The 25,951-nt window shown below is 38.2% G+C and overlaps 1 protein-coding gene across 2 annotated transcripts in view; it reads left to right on the forward strand.

Annotated features, from left to right (window-relative positions):
- med23 (mediator complex subunit 23) overlaps window positions 1-25,951 on the forward strand; it is a 203,474-nt gene that overhangs the window by 94,351 nt on the left and 83,172 nt on the right. For both annotated transcript variants that reach the window (XM_039747441.1, XM_039747442.1), the window contains one exon: window positions 23,125-23,325. In XM_039747441.1, coding sequence (XP_039603375.1) covers window positions 23,125-23,325 — 201 coding nt within the window. The remainder of the gene's footprint in view (window positions 1-23,124; window positions 23,326-25,951) is intronic.

Raw genomic sequence — 25,951 nt, forward strand, 5'->3', positions numbered from 1 at the left:
TCGGGATGTGTTGCCGGTTCGAATCCCCGTCACTGCCAAAAGAGATCCTACTCTTCTGGGCCCTTGAGCAAGGCCCTCAACCTTCAATTGCTCCAGGGGCGCTGTACAATGGCTGACCCTGCACTTTGACCTCAAGGGGTATGCGAAAAATCAAGTAATTTCCTTCGGGATTAATAAAGTATAATAAAAATAAATAAAATAAAAAAACAACAAATTCATCATCACTACACAACTCATCTTCTGAATGCACTTCAGCATTCCTCCTAATGATTACATCTCAAATCGGAAAACAATTTTTCAGTGGGTGGCTAAATTTAGACAGACGGTTACAACGTTATACAGAAAATCTCCAAGCAATCCTTGGACCGAAACAAACCCTTGTGAACTGCACAGTTAGCGTGTTATGGTTTGGTACGCCGTTGCAGAATTTGGCATTGTAGACCTTTGCTACCCCCTCCTCAAAAAAAAAAAGTAACAGTCACTATCACTTCAGAACCTTACATTGATATTCTAGAGAACTTTTTGCGGCCTCAGCGGAAAAAAATGGATGTGGTGGATGCCTGGTCTCAACAGGATGGAGCAACAGCTCATACAGCACAGAGATCCAAGCTAGTTTCGTGGGAGATGTTTCCAGGGAAGCTGATCTCCCTGAGCACCGATGTCAGGTGGCCATTTGACTGATCTTGCCCTGTGCGATTTATTCTTTTGGGGCTATATTGAGTTGAAGGTATACACACACCGACTTCAAAACATTGAAGCCCTCAAGGACTCTACTCACCATGAAATCGCCACTATTCCCCTTGAAATGGCCACACGAGCGTTCAGAAATCATCTCAAAGAGTGTATCGTTAATGATGGCCATCACCTTGAAGACATTTTTAAAACACAGTGGGGAAAAAAAGCTATTTTGTATACATTTTCTTGTATCATAATGAAATTTATTTTATCTTGTAGCGTTTTTGTACAATAAAGGTTTGAAATGTGGTACTTAATTTTGGCTCACCCTTTATTATTACTGTAGTTCACTGGAGCTGCTTAGTCTTGAAAATGCTTCGTACAATTGCTCATAAAAAATTTCCTACAGTAGATCAATTCCTGCTTTTCTTACTGATTGATATTGGCGTTTGTTGATGTTTAATGCAAAACAGAATTTTAGTACAAACTGCATTTTTTTTTTTTTTATGTACATGGGTTATCTGTAGTAGTAATGGGAATTTTGAGTATTTATGTTCTACCTTGCGACCTATGCCTGCTGGGAAAGGTTCCAGGTTTCCTGCAGCACTGCTCAGGAATAAAGCAGGTTTAGAAAACGGATGAATGATGTAGTAGTATTATTAGTATTATTATATGTTAACAATTTGTATTTTTATCATTACCTCAAGTATTACTTTCCATATTTTTTGTCAGTATTAATTCCCCCACCCCCACCCCCAAATAGCCTGACAATAAACTTGTAATGCTGAATCATATTTTACTTTTACTTATTACAAGAAGCACTGATGTTTAGAAGTTGTTCATTTAGGCTGTTCTTGCAATTAATTATTTGAAGTGCTTATATACTAAAAAGCATACACAGCATACTGAAATGCTCCCCACCTGTTGGCAGTTTAGTGTATAGTAAATCAAAACTAGGTTGGCTCCCCCTTGGTGTTATACATGTGCATAGGACTTGCCTTTCTCCCTTAAAATGTTTCCTGCCCCTATGTACAGTGTTCATCCCCTCTCTCTTCTGAGCGGTACTTGCATAGTCATTCATGGCTTATTGTCTTGGGTGCAAGGAATCCAACTCCGTTTATATTTCTCTCTCCCTCCCTTGCAGCTGGACTCGAATTATGTAGTGAGTGTGTAACCACATCTTCCGTGAAACCTTCCTTATTCCCCTTCATAGGTCACACCACATATCATCCTGTCCATTTCCCCTTGTCACTGCCCCTCTGCTTATTCACTACTCAATTTACACCGTTGTCAAGTGGTGCTGTTGTTCTGGTACTGTGTAATTGGCAGAAAAAAGACTTGTTGCCTTAAAATTGCCCACTCGCTACAGCATTATTATTGACAAATATGGACAAATAAAAAAAGTGGCTGCTAATTTCCTTTTTGGTTTAATTTCACCAAATATCAGTTATTTAAAGTGTTTTTTGGGATTTTGGAGTATATTCCTATAACGACTTTCAACAGAACATTTATTTCGATAGTCTTATTTTAAAATCCAGTGTGTCCAGTCCAGTGAGTCTTTCACACATCCAGTACATTTATGCTCACATTTGCACACTTATAGTGTGGTCAATATAGAATCATCAGTTAGTCTAAAATCTGTCTTTGGAGATGTGAAAGAAAAAAACGGACTGGAGAAGAACACATGTAGATACAGAGAGAAGGTGCAAGCTCTACATGGACAACATCTGATTACTGGTTTTGTGTTGAGATAGCACTAGCCAACCTGATATCATACCACCTGACATAGATTCAACAATAGTTATATACAATTAACCGTACAAAATATAATATATGTGACATACTCATAACATTATATGCAATATATGCTAATGATAATACAGTGATCCCTTGCTATATCGCACTTCAACTTTCGCGGCTTTACGCCATCACGCATTTTAAATGTAAGCATATCTAAATATATATCATGGATTTTTCGCTGGTTCGCGGCTTTCTGCGGACAATGGGTCTTTTAATTTATGGTACAGGCTCCCTCAGTTTGTTTACCCAGTTGATTTCATACAAGGGACGCTATTGGCGGATGGCTTAGAAGCTACCCAATCAAAGCATGCATTACTTATTAACTAAAACTCCTCAATGATATGCGATATGCTTACCGCGAGGTGCTTGATTATTTGCTTTTCTCTGTCTCTCTCACTCGCTCTGCCTGACGGAGGGGGTGTGAGCAGAGGGGCTGTTTGCACAGAGGCTGTTTGCCTAGAGGATACGGACGCTCCTCTACAAAATGCAGCTTTATCGCCGTGCTTCGGCATACTTAAAAGCCCAAAAGCACATATTGATTTTTTGATTGTTTGCTTTTCTCTTGCTCTCTCTCTCTCTCTCTGACATTCTGTGCTCCTGACACGCATTCTTTGAAGAGGAAGATATGTTTGCATTCTTTTAATTGTGAGAAAGAACTGTCATCTCAGTCTTGTCATGGAGCACAGTTTAAACTTTTGACTAAAGGGTGTTATTTCATGTCTAAAGGGCTATAATAATGTTAACAGTGTGGGAGAGTTTATAAGGGCTTAAAATATATAAAAATAACCATACAAACATATTACTTTGCTAATTTTCATCTATCGCATGGGGTTATGGAATGCAACCCCTGCGATCGAGGAGGAATTACTGTATACTGTGCAATAACTATAGGTACATACAGTGCATCTGGAAAGTATTCACAGCGCATCACTTTTTCCACATTTTGTTATGTTACAGCCTTTTTCCAAAATGGATTAAATTCATTTTTTTCCTCAGAATTCTACACACAACACACCATAATGACAACGTGAAAAAAATGTACTTGAGGTTTTTGCAAATTTATTAGAAATCACATGTACATAAGTATTCACAGCCTTTGCTCAATACTTTTGTTGATGCACCTTTGGCAGCAATTACAGCCTCAAGTCTTTTTGAATATGATGCCACAAACTTGACACACCTATCCTTGGCCAGTTTCGCCCATTCCTCTTTGTAGCACTTCTCAAGCCTCATCAGGTTGGATGGGAAGCGTCGGTGCACAGCCATTTTAAGATCTCTCCAGAGATGTTCAATCGATTCAAGTCTGGGCTGTGGCTGGGCCACTCAAGGACATTCACAGAGTTGTCCTGAAGCCACTCCTTTGATATCTTGGCTGTGTGCTTAGGGTTGTTGTCCTGCTGAAAGATGAACCATCGCCCCAGTCTGAGGTCAAGAGCACTCTGGAGCCGGTTTGCATCCAGGATGACTCTGTACATTGCTGTAGTCATCTTTCCCTTTATCCTGACTAGTCTCCCAGTTCCTGCCACTGAAAAACGTCCCCTCAGCATGATGCTGCCACCACTATGCTTCACTGTAGGGATGGTATTGGCCTGGTGATGAGCGGTGCCTGGTTTCCTCCAAATGTGACACCTGGCATTCACACCAAAGAGTTCAATCTTTGTCTCATCAGACCAGAGAATTTTGTTTCTCATGGTCTGAGAGTCCTTCAGGTGCCTTTTGGCAAACTCCAGGCGGGCTGCCATGTGCCTTTTACTAAGGAGGGGCTTCCGTCTGGCCACTCTACCATACAGGCCTGATTGGTGGATTGCTGCAGAGATGGTTGTCCTTCTGGAAGGTTCTCCTCTCTCCACAGAGGACCTCTGGGGCTCTGACAGAGTGACCATCGGGTTCTCGGTAACCTCCCTGACTAAGGCCCTTCTCCGTTTGCTCAGTTTAGATGGCCGTCCAGCTCTAGGAAGAGTCCTGGTGGTTTCGAACTTCTTCCACTTACGGATGATTGAGGCCACTGTGCTCATTGGGACCTTCAAAGCAGCAGAAATTTTTCTTTAACCTTCCCCAGATTTGTGCCTCGAGACAGTCCTGTCTCGGAGGTCTACAGGCAATTCCTTTGACTTCATGCTTGGTTTGTGCTCTGACATGAACTGTCAACAGTGGGACCTTATATAGACAGGTGTGTGCCTTTCCAAATCATGTCCAATCAACTGAATTTACCACAGGTGGACTCCAATGAAGCTGCAGAAACATCTCAAGGATGATCAGGGGAAACAGGATGCACCTGAGCTCAATTTTGAGCTCCATGGCAAAGGCTGTGAATACTTATGTACATGTGCTTTCTCAATTGTTTTTTTTTAATAAATTTGCAAAAATCTCAAGTAAACTTTTTTCACATTGTCATTATGGGTGTTGTGTGTAGAATTCTGAGGAAAATATGGAATTTAATCCATTTTGAATTAAGTCTATAACATAACAAAATGTGAAAAAAGTGATGCCCTGTGAATACTTTCCGGATACACTGTAAAACAGTCCATTACATAGAGTTGTATTCTAGTCCTTTTCAACAGAAGTCTTTAAAAGTAAGCAGAATTTAGTTTTGCCACAAATTTTAGGAATGTAGATGTTAATAAGAAAATTGATTTATAGTGCTTATTTGTTTTATGACCCAAGAGTCCATTTTGAGAACTACAGTGCTTCCAGTTTCATACAATTGATGCAGCTCAAAGTGCTTTACATGATGAAGAAAGATAAAAAAGAGAAAGTAAATAAATAAATAGAATTGGGGAACACTAACATAGAATAAAATTAAGGTCTGATGGCCAGGGAGGACAGAAAATACAAAAAGAACTCTAGATGGCTAAAGAAAAAAAAAATTCTACAGAGGTTCTGAGGCCACGAGACTGCCCAGCCCCCTCTAGGCATTCTCCCTAACATAAATGATCTCACTCAGTCCTTATTGTATTCAGGGTTCACATGGAAGAACTTGATAATGATGGTCATGTGGACTTCTGGCCTTTAATCCATCAATGTAGAAAACTAAAAAAGAACAGAAGAGAAAGTAGGGGTTAGTACGTATTTCAGAGCCACAAGGAATAATAATGTTAATTAAATGCATATACAGAGTATAAGGATTAAACTAAAATGAAGTTATGAAAAAACCATATTCAAGTAATGTGTTTTCAGCAGTGTTTTAAAGTGCTCCACCGTATTAGCCTGGCAAATTTCTATTGGTAAGCTATTCCTGATTTTAGGTACATAACAGCAGAAGGCTGCCTCGACACTTTTAAGTTTAGCTCTTGGAATAATAAGCAGACACTCATTTGAAGATCTAAGGTTATGATTTGGAGTGTAAGGTAAAAGACATTCTGAAATATATGATGGAGTGAGATTATTTAAGGCTTTGTAAACCATAAGCATTGTCTTAAAGTCAGTTCTAAATGACACAGGTAACCAGTGTAGTGACATCAGAACTGGAGAGATGTGCTTGGATTTTCTTTTCCTAGTTAAGATTCTAGCAGCTGCGTTCTGCACTAGTTGCAATTGATTGATGTCTTTTTTGGGTAGTTCTGAGAGGAGTGTGTTACAGTAATCTAGCCAACTGAAAACAAAAGCGTGAACTAATTTCGCAGCACCTTGCGGTGTTGTAAGAGGTCTAACTTTTGCTATATTTCTTAAGTGAAAATATGCTGCCCTAGTTATCTGATTAATATGTGATTTAAAATTCAGTTCAGGGTCAATAGTTACCCCTAAATTACCTCCGTCTTGACTTTTAATTCTAATGCAAAAAGTTTATTTCTAATTATATCCATTTTTGCCAATCACTAAAATTTCTGTTTTCTCCTTATTAAATTTGGCAAAATTACTACTCATCCATTCAGAAATACAAGTAAGACATTGTGTCAGTGAATCAAGAGTGTCGGGTCGTCAGGCGCTATTGATAAATACAGCTGTGTGTCATCAGCATAGCTGTTGTAGCTCACGTTATGTCCTGAGATAATCTGACCTAATGGAAGCATGTACAGTAAATCGAAAAGAGCAGTGGACCCAGGATATAGCCGTGTGGAACACCATATAGGATATTATGTGTCTTTGAAGTATAATTACCACAACTAACAAAGAATTTTCTACCTGCCAGGTACGACTCGGACCAATTTAAGACACTGCCAGAGAGGCGCACCCATTGACTAAGGCGATTTCTAAGAATATTGTGATCAATGGTATCAAATGCGGCACTCGCATCTAAGAGGATGAGAACAGATAAACGGCCTCTGTCTGCATTTACCTGCAAGTCATTTACTACTTTAACTAGTGCAGTTTCTGTACTTTGATTTGTTCTGAAACTTATCAAGAATAGCATGTTTATTGAGGTGGTTATTTAGCTGCATGATGACTGCCTTCTCTAGGATTTTACTTGGCAATGGCAGGTTAGAAATAGGTAAAATTTTTAAAAGCAGAGAAGTCAAGATTATTTTTCTTGAGCAGGGTTTTAACTGCAGCAGTCTTAAGACAGTCTGGGAAGATACCTGTATCTAATGCCAAGTTTACTATGTCAAGAATACTATCAATTAGCACGGCAGATACTTCTTTGAAAAAACTTGTTGGTATTGGGTCAAGGACGCAGGTGGATGGTCTCAGTTGAGAAATTATTTTATATAAATCAGGTAAATCTATCCTGGTGAAAGAATTATATTTGTTTACAATAGAGTACCGAAGTTTAAGAGGATCAGAATTGGGGAGATGTACTATATTATTTCTAATATTTATTTTTTGATTAAAAAAATACAGCAAAAACCTCACAAATTATTATTATTGTAAGTCTTGGTAAAAGAACACTGAAGTGAGAGAATAATTCAATCAAACCAAATCAAATTTTATTTGTCATATACAAATTACACATATAGTGCAATATGTAGTGAAATGCTTAAATATTTAAATATATATACAGTGCATATACACTATGTGTGTGTATGTGTGTATATATATATATATATATGTGTGTGCGTGTGTGTGTATATATGTAAAAGTGTGTGAGTGAGAAAATATTAAAATATATAAATCAGTCCTAGCTGATGATTAACTGAAGTTCATCTATTTTATTAAACGGTTATCAGATATGTAAAATAATCATTATCAATTAAAAAATAAGTGTATTTGCAGTGCTTTGCAGTATTTTCATTAGTGGCAAATATATAGAACAAAGTAATTACAACCATGAATGAAAATGTTAATTTCAAGCCCTGAACCAGCTAGCTTTGCATGTATAAATATTCTGTAGATTGTAGCTTTGTTTGTTGCAAAGTTCTAAAATATTTGCTTTTAAGGAAAACGTCTTAAGCAGTGTAATGAAATTTAATGGATTTTATTTGATATTTTTCCATTTTATTGTATTGTGTTTTTCATCTGATCATGATCTGCAAGGTATTTTCACTTTTTTATTTTTTATTTTTTTTATGCCTTATACTTTTTTTTACTTTTGGCATTTCTGAAAAGCATGCTCATTTATAAGCAAGGTTGGAGTATTGGTTTTTTCTTTTGAGAGCATTAGACATGAAATACATGCTATGTTTGCTGCTACTAAATTCAGCCAGAAAAGCAGGCTGGTTATTTCATAATTTAAGTCTGGTCCATTTAAAAAAATTCATTAGAATCATATTAAAATACTGGAATATTTAAATCTTATTTTGTTTTTCTCTAAACAATTTTTGATTTTGTTGAATGTTTTAAGGACCACCTAAGGAATACCGTGTGCCCTCTATAAGAATTAGGAAATATAAAATGAGAAGATAAGGCGAAACTATGAAATATCTACTTTGTGCTTTATATGCACTACAGTATATAGTTTTCCACTATCACCAAGGAGGTGGTTGAGACTAAAGTCATAAACAAATCGCCCATCCAAAAAAGCTAGCAAAATTACCTGCCAGAAAGAATTGGTAAATCATTTTTGAAAATGATTGTTGATGCATTTACTGGACAAGCTATTAAAAGTGGAGGTGTTCTGAATCTTAAATATATTGCACATATCTATCGATCTATAAAGTAATAAATAAAGTAATTAATTGCATAAATGTGTGTAATTAATTGCATCTAACATTAAAACGTAATAAAATTAATACATAAATCATTAACTAAATTTACACTGAATCACAAATTTAATGTTGAATCAACACAAATAAATTTTAAAAATATAATGGTATAGTTTAAACTTAAACAATGACCTTAAACCTAAACTTTTAATAAGTACAACCTGAATTTGAACGACTGTTGACTTTGAATGCAATGCTAAAGCCTGATTTAATTGAAACAATAAGCATATCTAAAATCTGATCCCGTGCATTACTTTAATGGTTACAGTATGTCGAGTTCTATGAAAAAGTTACCAAAGATACTGCAAGCATAAATCATGGGTAGTGATGATCATTACACTTTTGTTTTGTACAAATTTGTTATTATTTTAGGTTAGTCAGCACTCTAAGGTGGCTGGCAGTCTAGCAGGTTAAATACAGTGGTACTAGAGACTTGTTTTGGTTTTTGTGCCACTCAAATATAACTTATTTAGCAGTTAGGTAATATGACATTGATTTGATCTTCTTACATAAACATGAAATGTGAAAAAAGAGAGCATAATTTTTACCTTCACAGCTTTTCTCTGGCATTGCACCAGGACTGCTACAAACCCTCTCCCCACTCCCTTTCCTCACACTCCCCTGCAACTATATCAGTATGTATAAATCAAGAATATTAACACCAGTCCTACATATTGACATATGACGTTATTGTTATAAACTATCTAATGCGAAATGTTAAAATTTTCAATGAAAATTTGACTTCATAAAAATTGTAAAGGTAGAATATAAATATGGTACTGGATATGTATGTAATTCGTTAGGTACAGACTTAAGTTATTTTTAGGTAATGTTAAGAAAAAAATACAAGTAAATTTCACCCTAACCAAAGCACTGTCTGAGGTGTTTGCCTCGTTGCCATCCCTGGATGTGACAATTTTTAAAGCTAAAATAGGAATTTTGCTTCACCATCCTAATGCTTTTATTGGGCACAGCATTATAGTTGATCTCAGATGATATTAAAGATTTTTTTCTAGTTTTCTTACTTTATAAAATACTATAAAAATGCCATAATCAGAAAAACTTTTAGTACAATATAATGTCATTTATCTTTTAAATTCTTGGTACTTTAGCCAGGATGATAATGTCAGTTTTCATGAAAACGTTAAGTTTTGGAAATTTATTGGGTACAGTTATTTTGTTAGTCTTTTAATCAGTGGTTAATCCATGTCTTTTATAAAAGCGTTTTGTTCACTTTGATTCAAAGCATCTTGCATTGTGAGTGATTTTTAATGTAAGTTATCATAACTTAAGCTCCTGGCATTCTGCATTAATTTTAGTCTTTTCACTTGAGTAACTCTTGGCTGTTTTTGTTTGTTTACTTACAAGTCTTAAATGACTAAATAGCAGTTGTTGGTTCTGGCAGCTGATCATATTAGAAATTAGTTGATCCTATTTGTCTAAACTGTTTAAAGCAGATAGTCAGAGTTTCAAATTTCCCCAAAATCCAGTGCTAAAACCTGTTCTGACATATAAAAATCTCACACTGATCTATCTATTAACTAACAATCCAAATAAACAAGGAATTGTACACAGTATATAGTAAGTGCTTTTATTTCTTTGGCTTGAAATAACCACTGATTAAGAAATTGTCAGCTACAAAATGAGTAGCACTTTGGCTTTATTATCCACAGCCAAATTTATCCATCTAAATTTAAATCTGTTTTTTGAAAGGTTTATCTCAGTATTTGTGTCTTCTGAATGTTTTATTCTTTTTAAATCCAATAACCTAACCTTTGCCAATGCATTGCATGCTAAAGTACTGTTGTACTTAAATTTATGTGATGTCATTTGATGCTTTTTAGTTTCATCCATACATGGACTTTTTATGCATGTCAAACTCTGAAAAGCTGCAGTATATTGTACATATTCTCAGATTAAAGCTTATTTTCCTATTGGAGTTTACAGTTCTGCAAAAGTAGTATCTTTTGACTTGTGTCTTCAAGATCTCTGCTACCTCACAAACCTAGCATCCTGGGTTCGACTCCCAATCCTGGATGTTGGTCATGTGTAGTTTGCACAGTTTTCTTGTGTCTGTGTGAGTTTTCCTTTGTGTACTTCAGTTTTCTTCCCACACATCCTAACATGGTGATCAGGGTTAATGGTACCTTCAGACTGGCTCCAGTCCAAGTGAAAAGGCGGGTGTGTATGAGCCTAACTTGTGCTGAAGTCAAGCAGGGCTGTCCCTGTGTTTTGCCCAATGCTGCTAAAATACTGTGTGCCCTACCACTCTAATTTGGATTAAATAGGTTTGAGAATGTTATGCTATAATTAATTTGAAATGTACACTTACTATTAAGTGTATTAATATCAAATTTTAGCATATTTTAGAAAAAACTTTGTGCACAATTTAATGTTATATATACATACTGTATATGTATATACATATACATATATATAATGTGTGTGTATATATACAGTATGTGTGTGTGTATATATATATAATATGTATGTGTGTATATATACAGTATGTGTATATAACATATATTTTTACCTTTTTGAACCAAAATGACACCTTTGTGTCTGTGCAACTTATACTTTATTTGTAAGTTGTTTCCTTGCATTCTAAACCTCTTCTTACTTAATGCTTCTTTTGTTGTTAACTCATACTCAAAATCTTTGCAGTTTTATATAATAATTATGCAGTATGTACTATTCAAAGGCCTTTTTTTTCAATCATTCAATCAGTAGTAATCTGCTAAGCATTTTTATACTTGTTTATAAACACTTTGAGAGACATATTGCATATTAATCATTATTCTGGCAACATATTTAATATCTAGATAGATAGATACTTTATTAATCCCAAGGGGAAATTCACATAATCCAGCAGCAGTATACTGATACAAAGAAACAATATTAAATTAAATAGTAATAAAATGAAAAAATTAAAATAAAATTAATGTTAGCATTTACTCCCGGTGGAATTGAAGAGTCGATAGTGTGGGGAGGAACGATCTCCTCAGTCTGTCAGTGGAGCAGGACAGTGACAAAAGTCTGTCACTGAAGCTACTCCTCTGCCTAGAGATGACACTGTTAAGTGGATGCAGTGGATTATTCATGATTGACAGGAGTTTGCTTAGTGCCCGTCGCTCTGCCACAGATGTTAAACTGTCCAACTTTAATCCTACAATGGAGCCTGCCTTCTTAACAAGTTTGTCCAGGCGTGAGGCGTCTTTCATCTTTATGCTGCCACCCCAGCACACCACGGCGTAGAAGAGGGCACTCGCCACAACCGTCTGGTAGAACATCTGCAGCATCTTACTGCAGATGTTGAAGGATGCCAACCTTCTCAGAAAGTATAGTCTGCTTTGACCTTTCTTACATAGAGCATCAGTATTGGCAGTCCAGTCCAATTTGTCATCCAGCTGCACTCCCAGATATTTAAAGGTCTGCACCCTCTGCACACAGTCACCTCTGATGATCACAGGGTCCATGAGGGGCCTGGGCCTCCTAAAATCCACCACCAGCTCCTTGGTCTTGCTGGTGTTAAGGTGTAAGTGGTTTGAGTCGCACCATTTAACAAAGTCTTTGATTAACTTTCTGTACTCCTCCTCCTGCCCACTCCTGATGCAGCCCACAATAGCAGTGTCATCAGCTAACTTTTGCACTGGCAGGACTCCGAGTCATATTGGAAGTCTGATGTATATAGATTGAACAGGACCGAGAAAGTACAGTCCTCGGCGCCCTGTATTGCTGCACACAATGTCAGACCTGCAGTTCCCAAGACGCACATATTGAGGTCTGTCTGTAAGATAGTCCACAATCCATGCCACAGGTGTGAATCTACTCCCATCTCAGTCAGCTTATCCCTAAGGAGCAGAGGTTGGATGGTGTTGAAGGCGCTAGAGAAGTCCAAAACATAATTCTTACAGCACCACTGCCTCTGTCCAGGTGGGAGAGGGATCGATGAAGCATATAGATGATGGCATCCTCCGCTCCCACCTTCTCCTGGTATGCGAACTGCAGAGGGTCGAGGGCGGCGGACCTGTGGCCTCAGGTGGTGAAGCAGCAGCCGCTCCATGGTCTTCATCAGATCAGAGCAACAGGCCGGAAGTCATTCAGCTCACTAGGACGTGATACCTTTGGGACAGGAGTGATACAAGATGTTTTCCAAAGCCTTGGGACTCTCCCCTGTTCCAGGCTCAGGTTGAAGATGCGCTGTAGAGGACTCCCCAGTTCCAACGCACAGGCCTTCAGCAATCGTGGCGATACACCATCTGGACCCGCTGCTTTGCTGGCACAAAGTCTTTTCAGCTCTCTGCTCACCTGGGCTGCTGTAATTGTGGGTGGGGATGTCTCACCTATGCTGGTATCAGCAGAAGGATGGTTGGAGGATGCAGTACTCCGAGGTGAGAGTGGGTTACTGTGATCAAACCTATTAAAGAAGTTGTTCATTTGGTTTGCTCTCTCCACGTCTGTCTCGATGGCGGCACCCGCTCGAGCTGCAGCCAGTGATAATCTTCATCCCATCCCACACTTCCTTCATGCTGTTGTTCTGCAACTTCTGCTCCAGCTTTCTCCTGTACTGCTCTTTCGCCCTGAGCTGGACTCGGAGTTCCTTCTGCACGCACTTGAGCTCATGCTTATCACCACCTTTAAAAGCCCTTTTCTTCTGGTTCAAAAGGCCCTTGATGTCACTTGTAACCCATGGCTTGTTGTTAGCATAGCAGCATACTGTTCTTACTGGAACTACAATGTCCATACAGAAGTTGATGTAATCAGTTGTGCATTCAACAGCCTCTTCAATGTTCTCACTATGTGACCCAAGCAATATATCCCAGTCTGTAGTTCCAAAGCAGTCTCTCAGAACCTGCTCTGCCTCAGGGGACCACTTTCTGAATGAGCGTGTTGTTGTAGGTAGCACCCTCACTCTTGGTTTGTATTGAGGCTGAAGCAGAACCAGGTTATGATCTGCTTTCCCAAGAGCAGGCAGTGGGGTGGCACTGTATGCGTCTTTAACGTTTGCATATAGTAGGTCAATAGTCCTGTTTCCCCGAGTGTTACAATCCACATACTGGGAGAAGGCAGGTAATCACACTTGAACTAATGTTCTTTGTAAACACATAGTATATAACAGGGAACCAAATATTGTAGAATACCAGTATTATACCCATTTATAAGGAGAAAGGAGCTATTCATGATTTCAGAAAATTTTAGAGAGCTAAAAATGATGTCACACATAATAAAAATTTGAGAAAAGGTTATAGAGAGAAGCCTTAGGCAAGAGACAATCATAGGGGAGGAGTAGTTTATTTTTATGCCAGGGAGAGGAACAGCTGATGCAGTTATTGCATTGAGACAGCTCATAGAGAAGCATCAGGAAAAACAGAAGGGTTTTCTTATGGTGTTATAATGATTTGGAGAAGACTTCTGGTGGAGCATCATGTCAAAATGGGTTGCACAAGAGAGAGAGTTGTGCCAGAGAAGTATGTGAAGATTGTCAATGTAGGATTGTGTAAGGACCTGGGTTAGAACACGTGTTGGGGTAATATACAAGATCCCTGTTAGATTACATTTGCAGAATGGCGGCTCTTTAAGGTTTTAACTTTTTGATGTGGTTATGGATTTGTTGATTCATGGGATTAACCTTCAATCTCCCTGGTACATGCTTTTCACTAACAACATTATTTTGAGTAGCATGAGAAAGTAGGAAGTGGAGAGGAAGGTAAAAGAATAGAACAGGGCTTTGGAAGATAGAGGACTGAAGATAAATAGGAAGAAGGTAGAATATATGAGATGTAATTATGACCAGGAATCCGAAGATAGCTTGTAGGGTGAGCTGTTGAAAAGAGTGGCTGAGCTTAAATATCTAGGAACAGTGGTAGTCGAAGATGGAGAATTGGATGCAGATATAATTCACAGAGTTTAGTGTGGATGAAAGAATCTGAGGAAGATATCAGGAATATGGTGTGATCTAAGAATAAAGGCAAAGGTTAAAGGTAAGGTTTTTAAGAGTGGTAGGACAAGCAATTTTGAATGGAGTTAAGACACGGGAAGAAATGAGACAGTTGAGGTAAATGCACAGAATTACAAAGAACGACTGAATAAGCAGTGAGACGATCAGATGTAGAACAAAATTAAGAGAGATTTCTAAGAAATCACAGGAAAGTGGGTTGAAATGGTATGGATGTGATGGATAATATGTGGATAAAAGAGTGAAATAATTGAAGGTAGAGAGAGAAAGCTGGGGATGCTGAATTATCAGTGGATGGATAACATAAAAGGCAGCTTGAAGGAAAGGGTCTAACTGGGGGAGAAGTGCAGCACTGAGCTGTATGGAGAGGGTTGATCAAGTACATCGACTCCACATAGAAGTGGGAAGAGATGAAGAAGATGCCAAATGCAGAAACATCATTACTATTGAAAGGATTCCATGCTTGGAAACATTTTGAAAAAACTCTAGAAAATAAAGTTGATTTGCCTTTAATGAATCAGTTACCACACCAAGGAAACAATTCTCTCAAAACTGACAAGAATACCCTCAATGAATGTAATTTATTTCTGTTCAATAATATAATTACCTTTATTATCTCTGTTTATTAGTCCTGTTTGTTTTTGCTTACCAAGATATCACTGTTAATAATGTAGGCTATGAAGCATTTTCACTTTTTTCATTTTATTCCATGACTTTTGTTTTCATTCATAGTTGTGATTGTGTGCATAGTTTCCTATCTGTGTATTCTGCATATGGTAATGTCTCATGTTGAAGCAGCCCCTCATTAAATCTATTGATATTTGAGGTGCCTAAACATTTCTAGTTTTCATTTTTATGTTTTTACTTAATATGTTTTTAATAATGTGCCTTCTTTTTGTTGGTTGATGTTGGCCACTTTAGTCATATTCTAAACATGATTCCTAATTGTAACTGCAGGTTGTTTTACTTGCTATATCTGAGCTTATGGAAAACATAACATTCAAAGAAATGCCGGTTTATATAGCTTAATCTAGATGAACAAGTAAGCACTTATGTAACAGTGCTTTCATCTAATTATGATTACTTACAGTGCAGGACTGCTTTAATTTCTTTATTTAATCGGTTCAAGAAATTAAGACAAAATCTTCTTCATACATTTAGTTTAACAGAAGTTTTAAGGTCTTAGCCTTTATCCCCCCCTTAGTAACCGAGAGGTCGTGAATACGAGAGAGGCATCGGCATTGGCCTGAGGGGTGCCCCGCCGATAAGTGACAGTGAACTTATACGGCTGTAAGTCCAGGAACCACCTGGTGACCCGCGGATTCATTGAAGTGCAGCGTGATCAGTCACCAGAGCTAGTAACGGAGGTGGGTCACTGCCCACTTAATGGCCAAGGCCTCCCTCTCCACTGCCGCGCACGGGTCTCCCGGTCCATCAGTTTCCGCTAAGGTACATCACGGGGTGCTCGACCCCATCGACGCTTTGGCTCAGCACGGCGCCCAGGCCTGTGTCGGAAGCGTCGGTCTGGAGAATAAACGGGAGTCCGAAATCGGACTGAACGCTGTTCTGCTTTGTCGGTCCACACCACGTATAGGGGCGCCCTTTTTGTCAGGTCAGTCAAGGGTGCTGCTCTTCGAAAACGGGAACAAACCGGCGGTAGTAACTAAGCCCCAAGAAAGCCTGCACCTGTTTCTTGGTACACGGGCCATTCTAAGATGTCTTTAACTTTGGAGCTTGTGGCTTCCTTGTCCCACGAGGTAGCCTAAATATTTGGCCTCCTTTAATCCATTCCGGGGTTTATGCGGAGGCCGGCTTTAGCCAGTGTTCGGAGGACAGCTGCGACCTGCAGTAGATGCTCCTCCCAGGTGCCGGAATAGATGACAACGCCATCCAGGTAGGCGGCACTATAGGACTGGTGGGGCTTCAGACTCTATCTACCAGACGTTGGAAGGTCGCCGGGCCCCGTGCAGCAAATGGGAGGACCTTGTACTGCCAGTGCCCGCTAGGGGTGCTAAAGGCCGTTTTTCCTTTGCGGATGCCGTTAAAGGAATTTGCCAATACCCTTTTGTCATGTCAAGGGTAGTCAGATACGAGCCGTACTCCAGCCGCCAAGGAGGTCGCCAATGCGGGGCATGGGGTAGGCATCGAACTTGGAGATCTGATTCAGACGCCTAAAGTCAAGAACCTCCAGGAGCCGCCTGGCTTGGAGACGAGGACAATAGGGCTGGACCAGGGACTATGGCTCTCTTCAATTATGTCCATGTCCAACATACGCTTCACCTCCAGTTCGACCTCTGCGCGCTTTGCCTCCGGAGTCGCACGATTACACCGGGCTCCGGACTATATCGGTGCTCAATCAGCGGTCCGCCGGGTGACTTTGGCTCGGAGTGTTTGGGCTAACTCCTGCCGCTGCTTGGGGTCAGCTCTTCGCCGAGGTTAAGGGCAGTTGTGCTTGAGGGAGAGTGACCTAAGCTGGGACGGGCTTTAACAGGTTGACATGATAGATCCTTCACTCGGTCGACGATTGGGCTGTTTCACCAAATAGTCGAATTTTTCTCCTTAACCTCGTAAGGCCCTTGCCAGTGAGCTTCGAGTGGGAGGTCTTCGGTCCCCGGGCGGAACTCCCTGAGGACGGAGTTGCGGTTGTAACACCGGCCTCGCTGCTTGCGCGCGTCACGTGCTTTTAGGAGGGGCCTGATCTTTGTGAGTCCGCGCGGTTGCGCCACTCCCTCGCCTCCCAGCCTGGATTTTCCCGGGTTGTCGCCCGTCCCTGTAGAGGCCTGGGGTACCTCCCGGTAGGCAAAAGCTGGTCCCAGTTCCTGCCGTCGCGCTGACTACCTATTCTGCTTACATTAAACGCTCACCAACCCGCCAGTTTGCGGGTGATAGACAAGGTGCTTTATCTGCAGTAATTTGGCTACCTCCTTGAACGTATCCGCGTGAAGGGCGTACCCTGGTCCGTGAGGACCTCCTTGGGTATGCCACGCGTGAAAACAAATTAACCAGTTCCGTCGCGATGCTTTTAGTATTAGCGGAGCGCAGGGAACCGCCTCTGGGTGGCGTCTTGCGCGACCTGTCCCTCCGTCATCTCGGGATCTCTGTATCCTGCCGACTACGCCACTTGTAAAAGGACCGAGGAGACAGCAATAAGGGTTGGGGTTTCGGCCCGTATATTGTACAGAAACTTTTGCACAGAAGTAAAGTGGTCAAAAGGCATAAACTAAAGAGTTCATAGCGAGGCCGACTATTTATTGGGGTGGAGCAATGGAGGAACGCTGGAAGGACCGCAAGGGAGGATGGGAAGGATGGCGTCAGGGCAAGATGGCGGAGGAAGGCGGAAGTACGCACGCGTCAATCCAAGCGAGGAAGGTCTTTCTTTCTATCAACCGTTCCAGGTGCTATCGAATCATTCCGCCATAATATACACTTTTAATATTCGACATTAATATGACAATCGAATCTTTTTAGCAAATACGGGGCATATGGTACAATCATTGAATTATCGATCATCACAATTTTGCCATATTTCTTTTCGTGATAAGTGTGTTGTTCGTGACAATTATCTCTTCGACGATAATCTGGAAAGCCTTAGTCATATCTGTTGTTTGAACGAAAGCTTTTGGAAATTTTTTTAAACACTTCCTTTCTTTCAAGTTCCAAAATGCTGAATCTTTTAAATGAGGCCCGTGAGGCATGTGTTTAATGACTTTGTACCATGATTCAGGATAGGTTTCTCTTTTTGGAATTTCAGCACAGGCAAAACAATCTCTACATCATCAACAGTTGTTAATTTTTTTTGCAAAGTAACCAATAAATGCATGTGCGGTAAAGCCCATTTTTGACATTCGATCGTTTAAATTTATGCTTGGATTTGACCGACCACCGTTTTGATAAAACAATCTACTTACGAAAGTCAGAATATCCTGAGCCGCTGTAGCTAAGTTTTGTTTGACTTGATTTAATAAAGAAGAGACAATTAGCTTGGACCTTTAGATAGGCATTAATAGTGTAATGTTGCATTAGACGCTGAGATGACGGAAGTGGGTTAAATATATTGGAACATTTCGCCAATTTTGCCCCAAATATTGTGTTGGTGTTATTCATTTTTGTGAATTTGTGTGTTTCATATTGTATGACCATCCTGTTTCTCCATCTGGGAAAAGCAAAGGAAAGAGCAATCGTTTGAAATGTGGTGAATTATTAGACAGAAATGTTGATTCGTCTTTTGCTTTTGGATAAACATGAATATCTACTCTGTTTTTGATATGTGTCTTTTGGAACTATTATTGCTGATAATTTGTCACATGTTGGTTTATTATATGTGCGTGCATGGTCTTTATTGATTCATGTAGAAATCCAAGAAAACTTCTTTGTCTGTGTTTTTCAGATAAATTTTGTGTAAAGTGCGATACTTTTGGACGTCTGGATTTCTATCCAGTATTGGCTGTATAATTTCTAATACGTCCAATTGTTTAACTCTTTCAATTCTATGTTCTATGCATCAATTCTCATAAATATACACTTGACCGAATTGTGGTTTCTTCAAAATTAAACTTGTCATTGCTTTATTTGTTGCTGGACCACATATTCTCATAATGTATGGTCCATTCTTGTGTAAATCTACGTTTTGAGCATTGAATGATGCAAATGTGAAAAGATTGTTGTAGACTCGGATATTTTGCCTGTAGTGTTTGTGAATTTCACTTTCCCCAAACATCAAATATTTTAATTCTCACGGATACGCCTCCTCTTTGTGTATAAACACTACTTTTCCCTGATGGCAACACGAATTAGACGATCTACAAGTCTCTGACTTAAACTTCAAAGCCTTACAATATTTACATACTTCTGACATATCACCTATGTCCATATATTCAATCTCTATTCGCCTTTCCGTTATTTCTCCGAGTAATAATTTCTCTTTGTTTGCGCTAATGCGATCTTTACTTTTGCAATCTCTAACCTGCTCTGCATGTGTAACGCGGCAACATCTTTGAACGTCTTTATGAAGTTCTACTTTGTCTTTTACTCTGTGTCTTTTATTTCTGAGCCCGATTGGACCTGCTTTTTTTCCCAATTCCACTTGTTCCGGGCTGATTATTACTTTCCTTATTTTCTGAATTTGCACATTGATTATTCTGTTTCTTTTTGCATTTTTTTCTCTCCAACACTTTTGAGTCTCTTTTCTCCGTGCTGCTCTTTCTTCTTAGATTATCTGTTGACGTTTCACCTATAACGTATTGTTCTTATACGCTTTATATGCGCTGAGAGCCCTGCGTCTGTGTCTGCTAAAAGCGTTTACGTGACTGAGTGTTTTGCTGCACGTGGTCTTATTTGATATTGGTTGTAAGTAGGGCGTATCTTGCAAAAATCACATGTTCTACGTCCCCGCGTGATGGTCCTGGGTCAATCTCTTGGCACCAAGTCTCATGTTTAAGGTTCCCACTAGACGCTCCGTGGCCAATCTCTTTCGTCTCACAGGTCTTTTAAGTGTCTTCCGTGAAGATCACGTGTTGTCTCCTTAGTCTTTCCCTCCCAGGATTTTTTTTTTTTTTTTAATAGAAAAGCCCTTTGCGGAGTTTGCTACCAGTGCATCCATGCCTAGTTAGGTGAAGTTCTACATCATATTCATTTTTGTGCATTTCAGTATGGAAACGATTAGAACACTTCGGTGTGGACGAAGATCATTGATCATACAGTAGTGTGGATGTTAACTGTAAGAGTGTGTGTTTGGGGGTATTGGGGTTTCAGTATTTTGATAACCAACAGGTTTTGTTTGTAGTCGCACACCATACACAAAAAAAAAAGTTCTTGATGGGTGGACTGGTATCTGATAGAAACCTTTGAGAAGTAAAAGCAGGACACAACTGAATTTATAGTGGGTGAGTGTTGCAAACTTTCCTGGGAAAACACTTCACATATTTTGTTCTAACCATTTATGTCAGTAAGGGATTTTAAGTCCTTCTAAATTTTTTAGCAAAAAGTTTGTTGTACAAATTACATTGTGCAAGTCTTTTTACCTACACCACCAATGGTACACCATCTAGCTTAGTCAGCAATGATGAACAATTTAGTGATTAGCCATGATTATTGTGATTATCAGTGACAATATATTTTCTAAATGTAAACATTTAAATTCCTTTGATATTCTGCAGAGTTCAAGTTTATTATCATGTGCACATAGTACAATGAAATTCTTAACTTGACTGTCTCCTCAGAACTGTGAATTCAGCTAATACTAGTATGCCTGATGGCATTAAATTATCCTGTAAATAATTTAGTAATTTTTCATATTGGTTAAACAATTGCAATTGCGTTACATAGGTAAATTACCCAGAAAATGGTCTCAATATTAAGATACAGCTTTTCTACAGACATCATTATAGAAGCACCTATTAAATAACCAATTTAATATTTACAATCCATTCTACTTGATTTCATAGCAGAACACAACTCCCCATTTGCTGTGGCCTGTTCGCACCAATGGAATTCCCAAAAACTCCATGATCAGGGCGACTAGAAAGTTGCATATAGTTTGACATATACATTTATGTTGGAGAGTACATACGTAGGTAGCATACCTAGTTGCTTAATGAATATTGCTAAGTCACTGCAGAAAGAGCACCTTGCTTTCCCATAGTGTCGTCATAGTGTCATCAAAGTCAGGCAGGAGAAGCACATAAGCAAAACTCAGCAACCCAGTTTCAAGGCAGGATAAAAGGTTAAAGCTTGTATTGGTAAGAACACAGATGCATTCAAAATATTAAAAAAATAATTTCAGCATTATTCTGGATAAGGAAGTGAAGACTTATTTTGTTATTAGTGCTAAAGGCCACAATGTTAATTCTTTTAAGAAGTTGTAAGAAATTGAGGTTCAATAGACAATGAAAATAAGACCGGTAAATGAAAATGGAATAGGTTGAAGCAAAAGCAGTTCTGCATTGGTGAGTCCTAATATGTTGTAGTTATGTATTCTAGAGTTACTAAGAAGTCAGTATAGTTTGGATATTCATTAATTATGCATAAGTGGCTATTGCCGCTGTAGAATTGCACAGAATTCTAACTGTGTATTAAATCAAGTTTTACAGTAACTAATCCTAAATTATGACCTTAAAAGTGTCTTGTGAACATCACTGCTATCATACAAACGTTTTTTTTTTCCCTCACAGACCACTTTCATCACTGTATTTGTCAGGTAGACCATTTAGAGTATGCAGGTGGTGCTTAAACAGTGCCACTGGTTTGTCTGTTTTGTAAACAGAGATAGGTATGCCCAAACTATTGTGTACATTTTTAAAAAGAAATATAACAAATATTTTAGTTTTATATAATTGTTGTGGTGCCTTTTTCATTAAGGAAAAGGACTAAAATTATTAAATCAGATTTACTGTATTTTATTATACATAAATTAATTTTATATTTTAATTTCATTTTTAATATAGAAAAAAGATGTGTTATGTCCTGTTCATTTAGATAGATAGATACTTTATTAATGCCAAGGGGACATTCACAATTTCTTTTAATTACTAAAATAGAATAAATATTTTCCTATTTTGTATGCTTTTTAATAGTACTGTAGTTTAGAAAATGTTAGGGTGACTTGAATTTATTTTTTGGTTGTTAGTTTTGACGTTCCAATGGTTATTGGCTTTATAAATGTTTTCTTCAAGATATACAAGAGGTGATCAAAAACATTGAAGCCTGATATGCTAAGAGAGATACCAGTAAATTCAAGCATATTTTCCCTGAGTACTGATACACTTGTATAGTTCACAATGTTTTTCTTGATTTGAAATCTTAATCATTGCCGTAAAATGTCCCACAGAGGTAGTGCTTCATATTAAAAAACAGATTGTAGGTCTAGGTCTAGAGAATAGTAAGGGTGCATGCTTTCAATTGATGGTAACAGTAAGTTCTGCTGTCTTTTGCAAAATGGGTTTTCCCATTTTCCTTAAATGTAAACTTGTGCCCTACTCCTATACATCTTTTTGAAGGCAGTCCATTGCCTGTTAAATCTTTAATGCCTTCTTAAAAAAATAATAATTATTAAAAGATTTGTAATTAAATATTATTTTTACTTAAAACCGTTCACATTTAAACTTGACGAGTTACATTTACAAAGAAAATTGGAGTAATTTAGTAATTTGAAGAGTTTAGTACTATACTATTTGAGATTATTTAAGTAATTATTAAAGCAATGTTTGACAGTTTCCTGTTTAATATAACTTTGTAGCTCTAGATAAATTTGAATCAAATAGTATTGCATCGCTTTTCTACTGTATGAATATTGTAGTAAAAGTATACTAAGTTGTACGCTGTGTGCACTTAGATCCTATCACTATACTACTTGAGCTAATCCTTCTTTATTAATATGATCAGTCTCCAGTACTGGCTTTCAGACCATATCTCTCTAAATGCAAATGATTTGTTCTTTCCTTTGAAAATTGTATGTGTGTTTTATATCATTTGATGCTAAGTAAAAATGTAATATAATGCAGCTTTTTTATTCATACTTCATATTTTTGGTTTTCATTTCATAAATGACCATGTAAAAATTGACTAAAGTTCATTGTTCAGATAATTGGAAGACTGTGTGTAATTATTGCCTTGCAGCATAAGCAGCGCTGTCCTGTGCTGGAAGACCAGCTGGTGGACCTGGTGGTTTATGCAATGGAGAGGTCTGAAACTGAGGAGCAGTTTGACGATGGTGGAACCAGCCAATTGCTTTGGCAGCATCTGTCCAGCCAGCTTATTTTCTTTGTACTCTTTCAATTTGCCAGCTTCCCTCATATGGTTTTGTCACTCCATCAGAAGGTAAGGGTTATATTCGGTGTTTTGTATTACCATATTAAAGCTTTGAAGCTTCTTTTGTTATCCCATATACACTTTTGAAGGTTGCTATATCTTTTTATTCACTGCTGCTTTAAGTACCTATTTTGCTACTTCATATTAATACTCTTCGTTTAACAAATTTCTTATGTTTTCGATCATCCTTTGAATGGAATATGTCTTAAACTGACTATTACAAAACCTGGATCCTGCTAAAATTGACTTTTAGCTGTTATGGCATTGCATACTTGAGTATTTGACAGATTTATAATTGTATTGTTCTTGTAGCTCTTAGTCTCTGTCATAGAGGACTGATGCAACTGCAGCATTAAATTCCAAGTTAATTGACAATAATTGAATAATTGTACTTTTTTTTCTTCATTTTCACTTTGGAGGTTACTGCAACACAACATTTAAGAGAATGTGCTGTGTGAGTTTACTGCTCTTCTTTAAACTCATAAGAGCTACCCTGGGTGTCTACTTAACTGGTTTCAGAGTTGCTGCTCCACATACTTATGGTAGAGTATATACTGTGACAAATCAATTCAGGAGCTGACAGTCTAATAGACTATAAGCCAAACTCAAAAAAACAGTTTTCCAAAGGAGAGATTTTACAATAAAGGGGGACTCTGAAAAGAAAACTGATGTTTTTTCTATATACATTTGTGCATCAAAAAGTTTACTTATTACCCACACATAGGACATGTTCTGGTCTTGGATGTATCAGGTCTGTCTTGTGTTGTTTCTGTGGCTTACTTTAATTCCTTACTTGGGTAAAGCAGGATAAAAAAAACTGAGAAAGTATACTGAAAATTGCTTTGTACACAGGGCTTGCCAATACTGTAATTATATTTTATAGAAATAAATGATCACTTTTATATATATTTCTGTTTAACAACATGATCGAGTATTTGCATCATTTAATAATGTATGTTTCCCTAAAGTGATGGCCTCACCTAAACACATGCAACTTATGTAAAAATCTCGTATTGGTAAGAAAATAGGATATTGGCATTAACTCCTTGGTTTCTGTTATGTTTGCAGCAACTCTCAGGTTTTCTCTTTTAATAGATTTCAGTTTTCTGCAAAGGAATGCACAAACTCCAACCCCTTTGTGGTACTTTTAGAGTAATTTTTTAACAAGTTTTAAATCAGTATCAGCCACAACACAGCTTAATTTAAACACAATACCTCTTTATTTTGTGATTACTGTTCCATAAGATAATGTTACAGACAGATTTCAGCTGCTAAACAGCTAGAACTATATGTTAAAGGATCAGTTTGATTTTTTATTTCTTCATAAACAGGGTATGTTTGCTTTTGCCACAAGAAATTTTGTTCTAAAGTTAAGCGTTTTCAATGAATTTGAAAAAATAGCTGGCCTGCTCTGGTGTTTTATAATTAAAACCTTGGGGCATGTAACACCACTGAAAAATAAAAGCCTAAAAACTTGCTCAATATGTCCACTTTGAAATGGCAAAGGTTTTGATCTAAAAAAAATTGCCTTCCATGTTCGCAAAGCATGTTTTTGACAAGGTGACCAGGAGTGGGAGTTTAGAGTGTTATTTTTACATGGGTGCAAACTTGGCTAAGACACAGGAAGCATAGGGTTATAGTGTGACAAACCGTATCAGAATTGGCTGATACTAAGAGTGGTGTCTATTGGTGGTCAGTGCTATGGGCACTGCTATTTTTAATATATATGATTTGGATAGGAATATAAGTAAAAAGTTGGTTAAATTTGCAAATGATACAATGATACCAAGCTAGATGGATTGGCAGATAATGTAGAATTTGTTACAGAGGGACTTCTGCAGCATACAGGCTTGGACAGATTTGTGGCAGATGAAATTTAATGTAAGTAATTGTTATGTCTTACATGTAAGAATAAGTAATACAGTGGAACCTCAGTTCACGACCATAATACGTTCCAAAACTCTGGTCGTAAACCGATTTGGTCGTGAACTGAAGCAGTTTCCGTCATAGGATTGTATGTAAATATAATTAATCCATTCCAGACCGTACGCACTGTATGTAAATATATATTTTTTTACTTTTTAAGAACAACTATAGTTAATTATACCATAGAATGCACAGCGTAATAGTAAACTAAATATAAAAACATCGAATAACACTGAGAAAACCTTGAACAACAGAGAAAACTAACACTGCAATAGTTCATGCTATAGTGCTAGGAACCGCTCGCTAAAAACACTTTTTTTTAATGAGTTTTAAGCACAGGGAAAAAAATGAACATTTGAAAAATCCGTAATTTAATAAACCACCAAGAAAAGTAACATTGCAACAATGCATGCTATGAACCGATCGCTGTAAACAGAACTGAAACCAAAAACAAGCTTTTTCTACCTTATGCGTCCAGCCTTTCTCTCTCTTTTTTTCATGTGTGCGTGTGTCTCTTTCGCAAGCCTGGAGCACCTCTGTGTGTGTGCCTCTGTCTCGCGCGCATGTGTGTTTGTGTGCGCGCGCCTTTGTCTCGCAAGCCTGTGTGTGTGTGCGCCTGTGTGTGTGTGTGTGCCTCTGTCTCGCACGCCTGTGTGTGTGTGCCTCTGTCTCGCCGCCTCTGTGTGTGTGCCTGTCTCGTGTGTGTGTG

The sequence above is a fragment of the Polypterus senegalus genome, chromosome 3 (genome assembly GCF_016835505.1).
Source record: "Polypterus senegalus isolate Bchr_013 chromosome 3, ASM1683550v1, whole genome shotgun sequence".
Taxonomy (NCBI): domain Eukaryota; kingdom Metazoa; phylum Chordata; class Cladistia; order Polypteriformes; family Polypteridae; genus Polypterus; species Polypterus senegalus.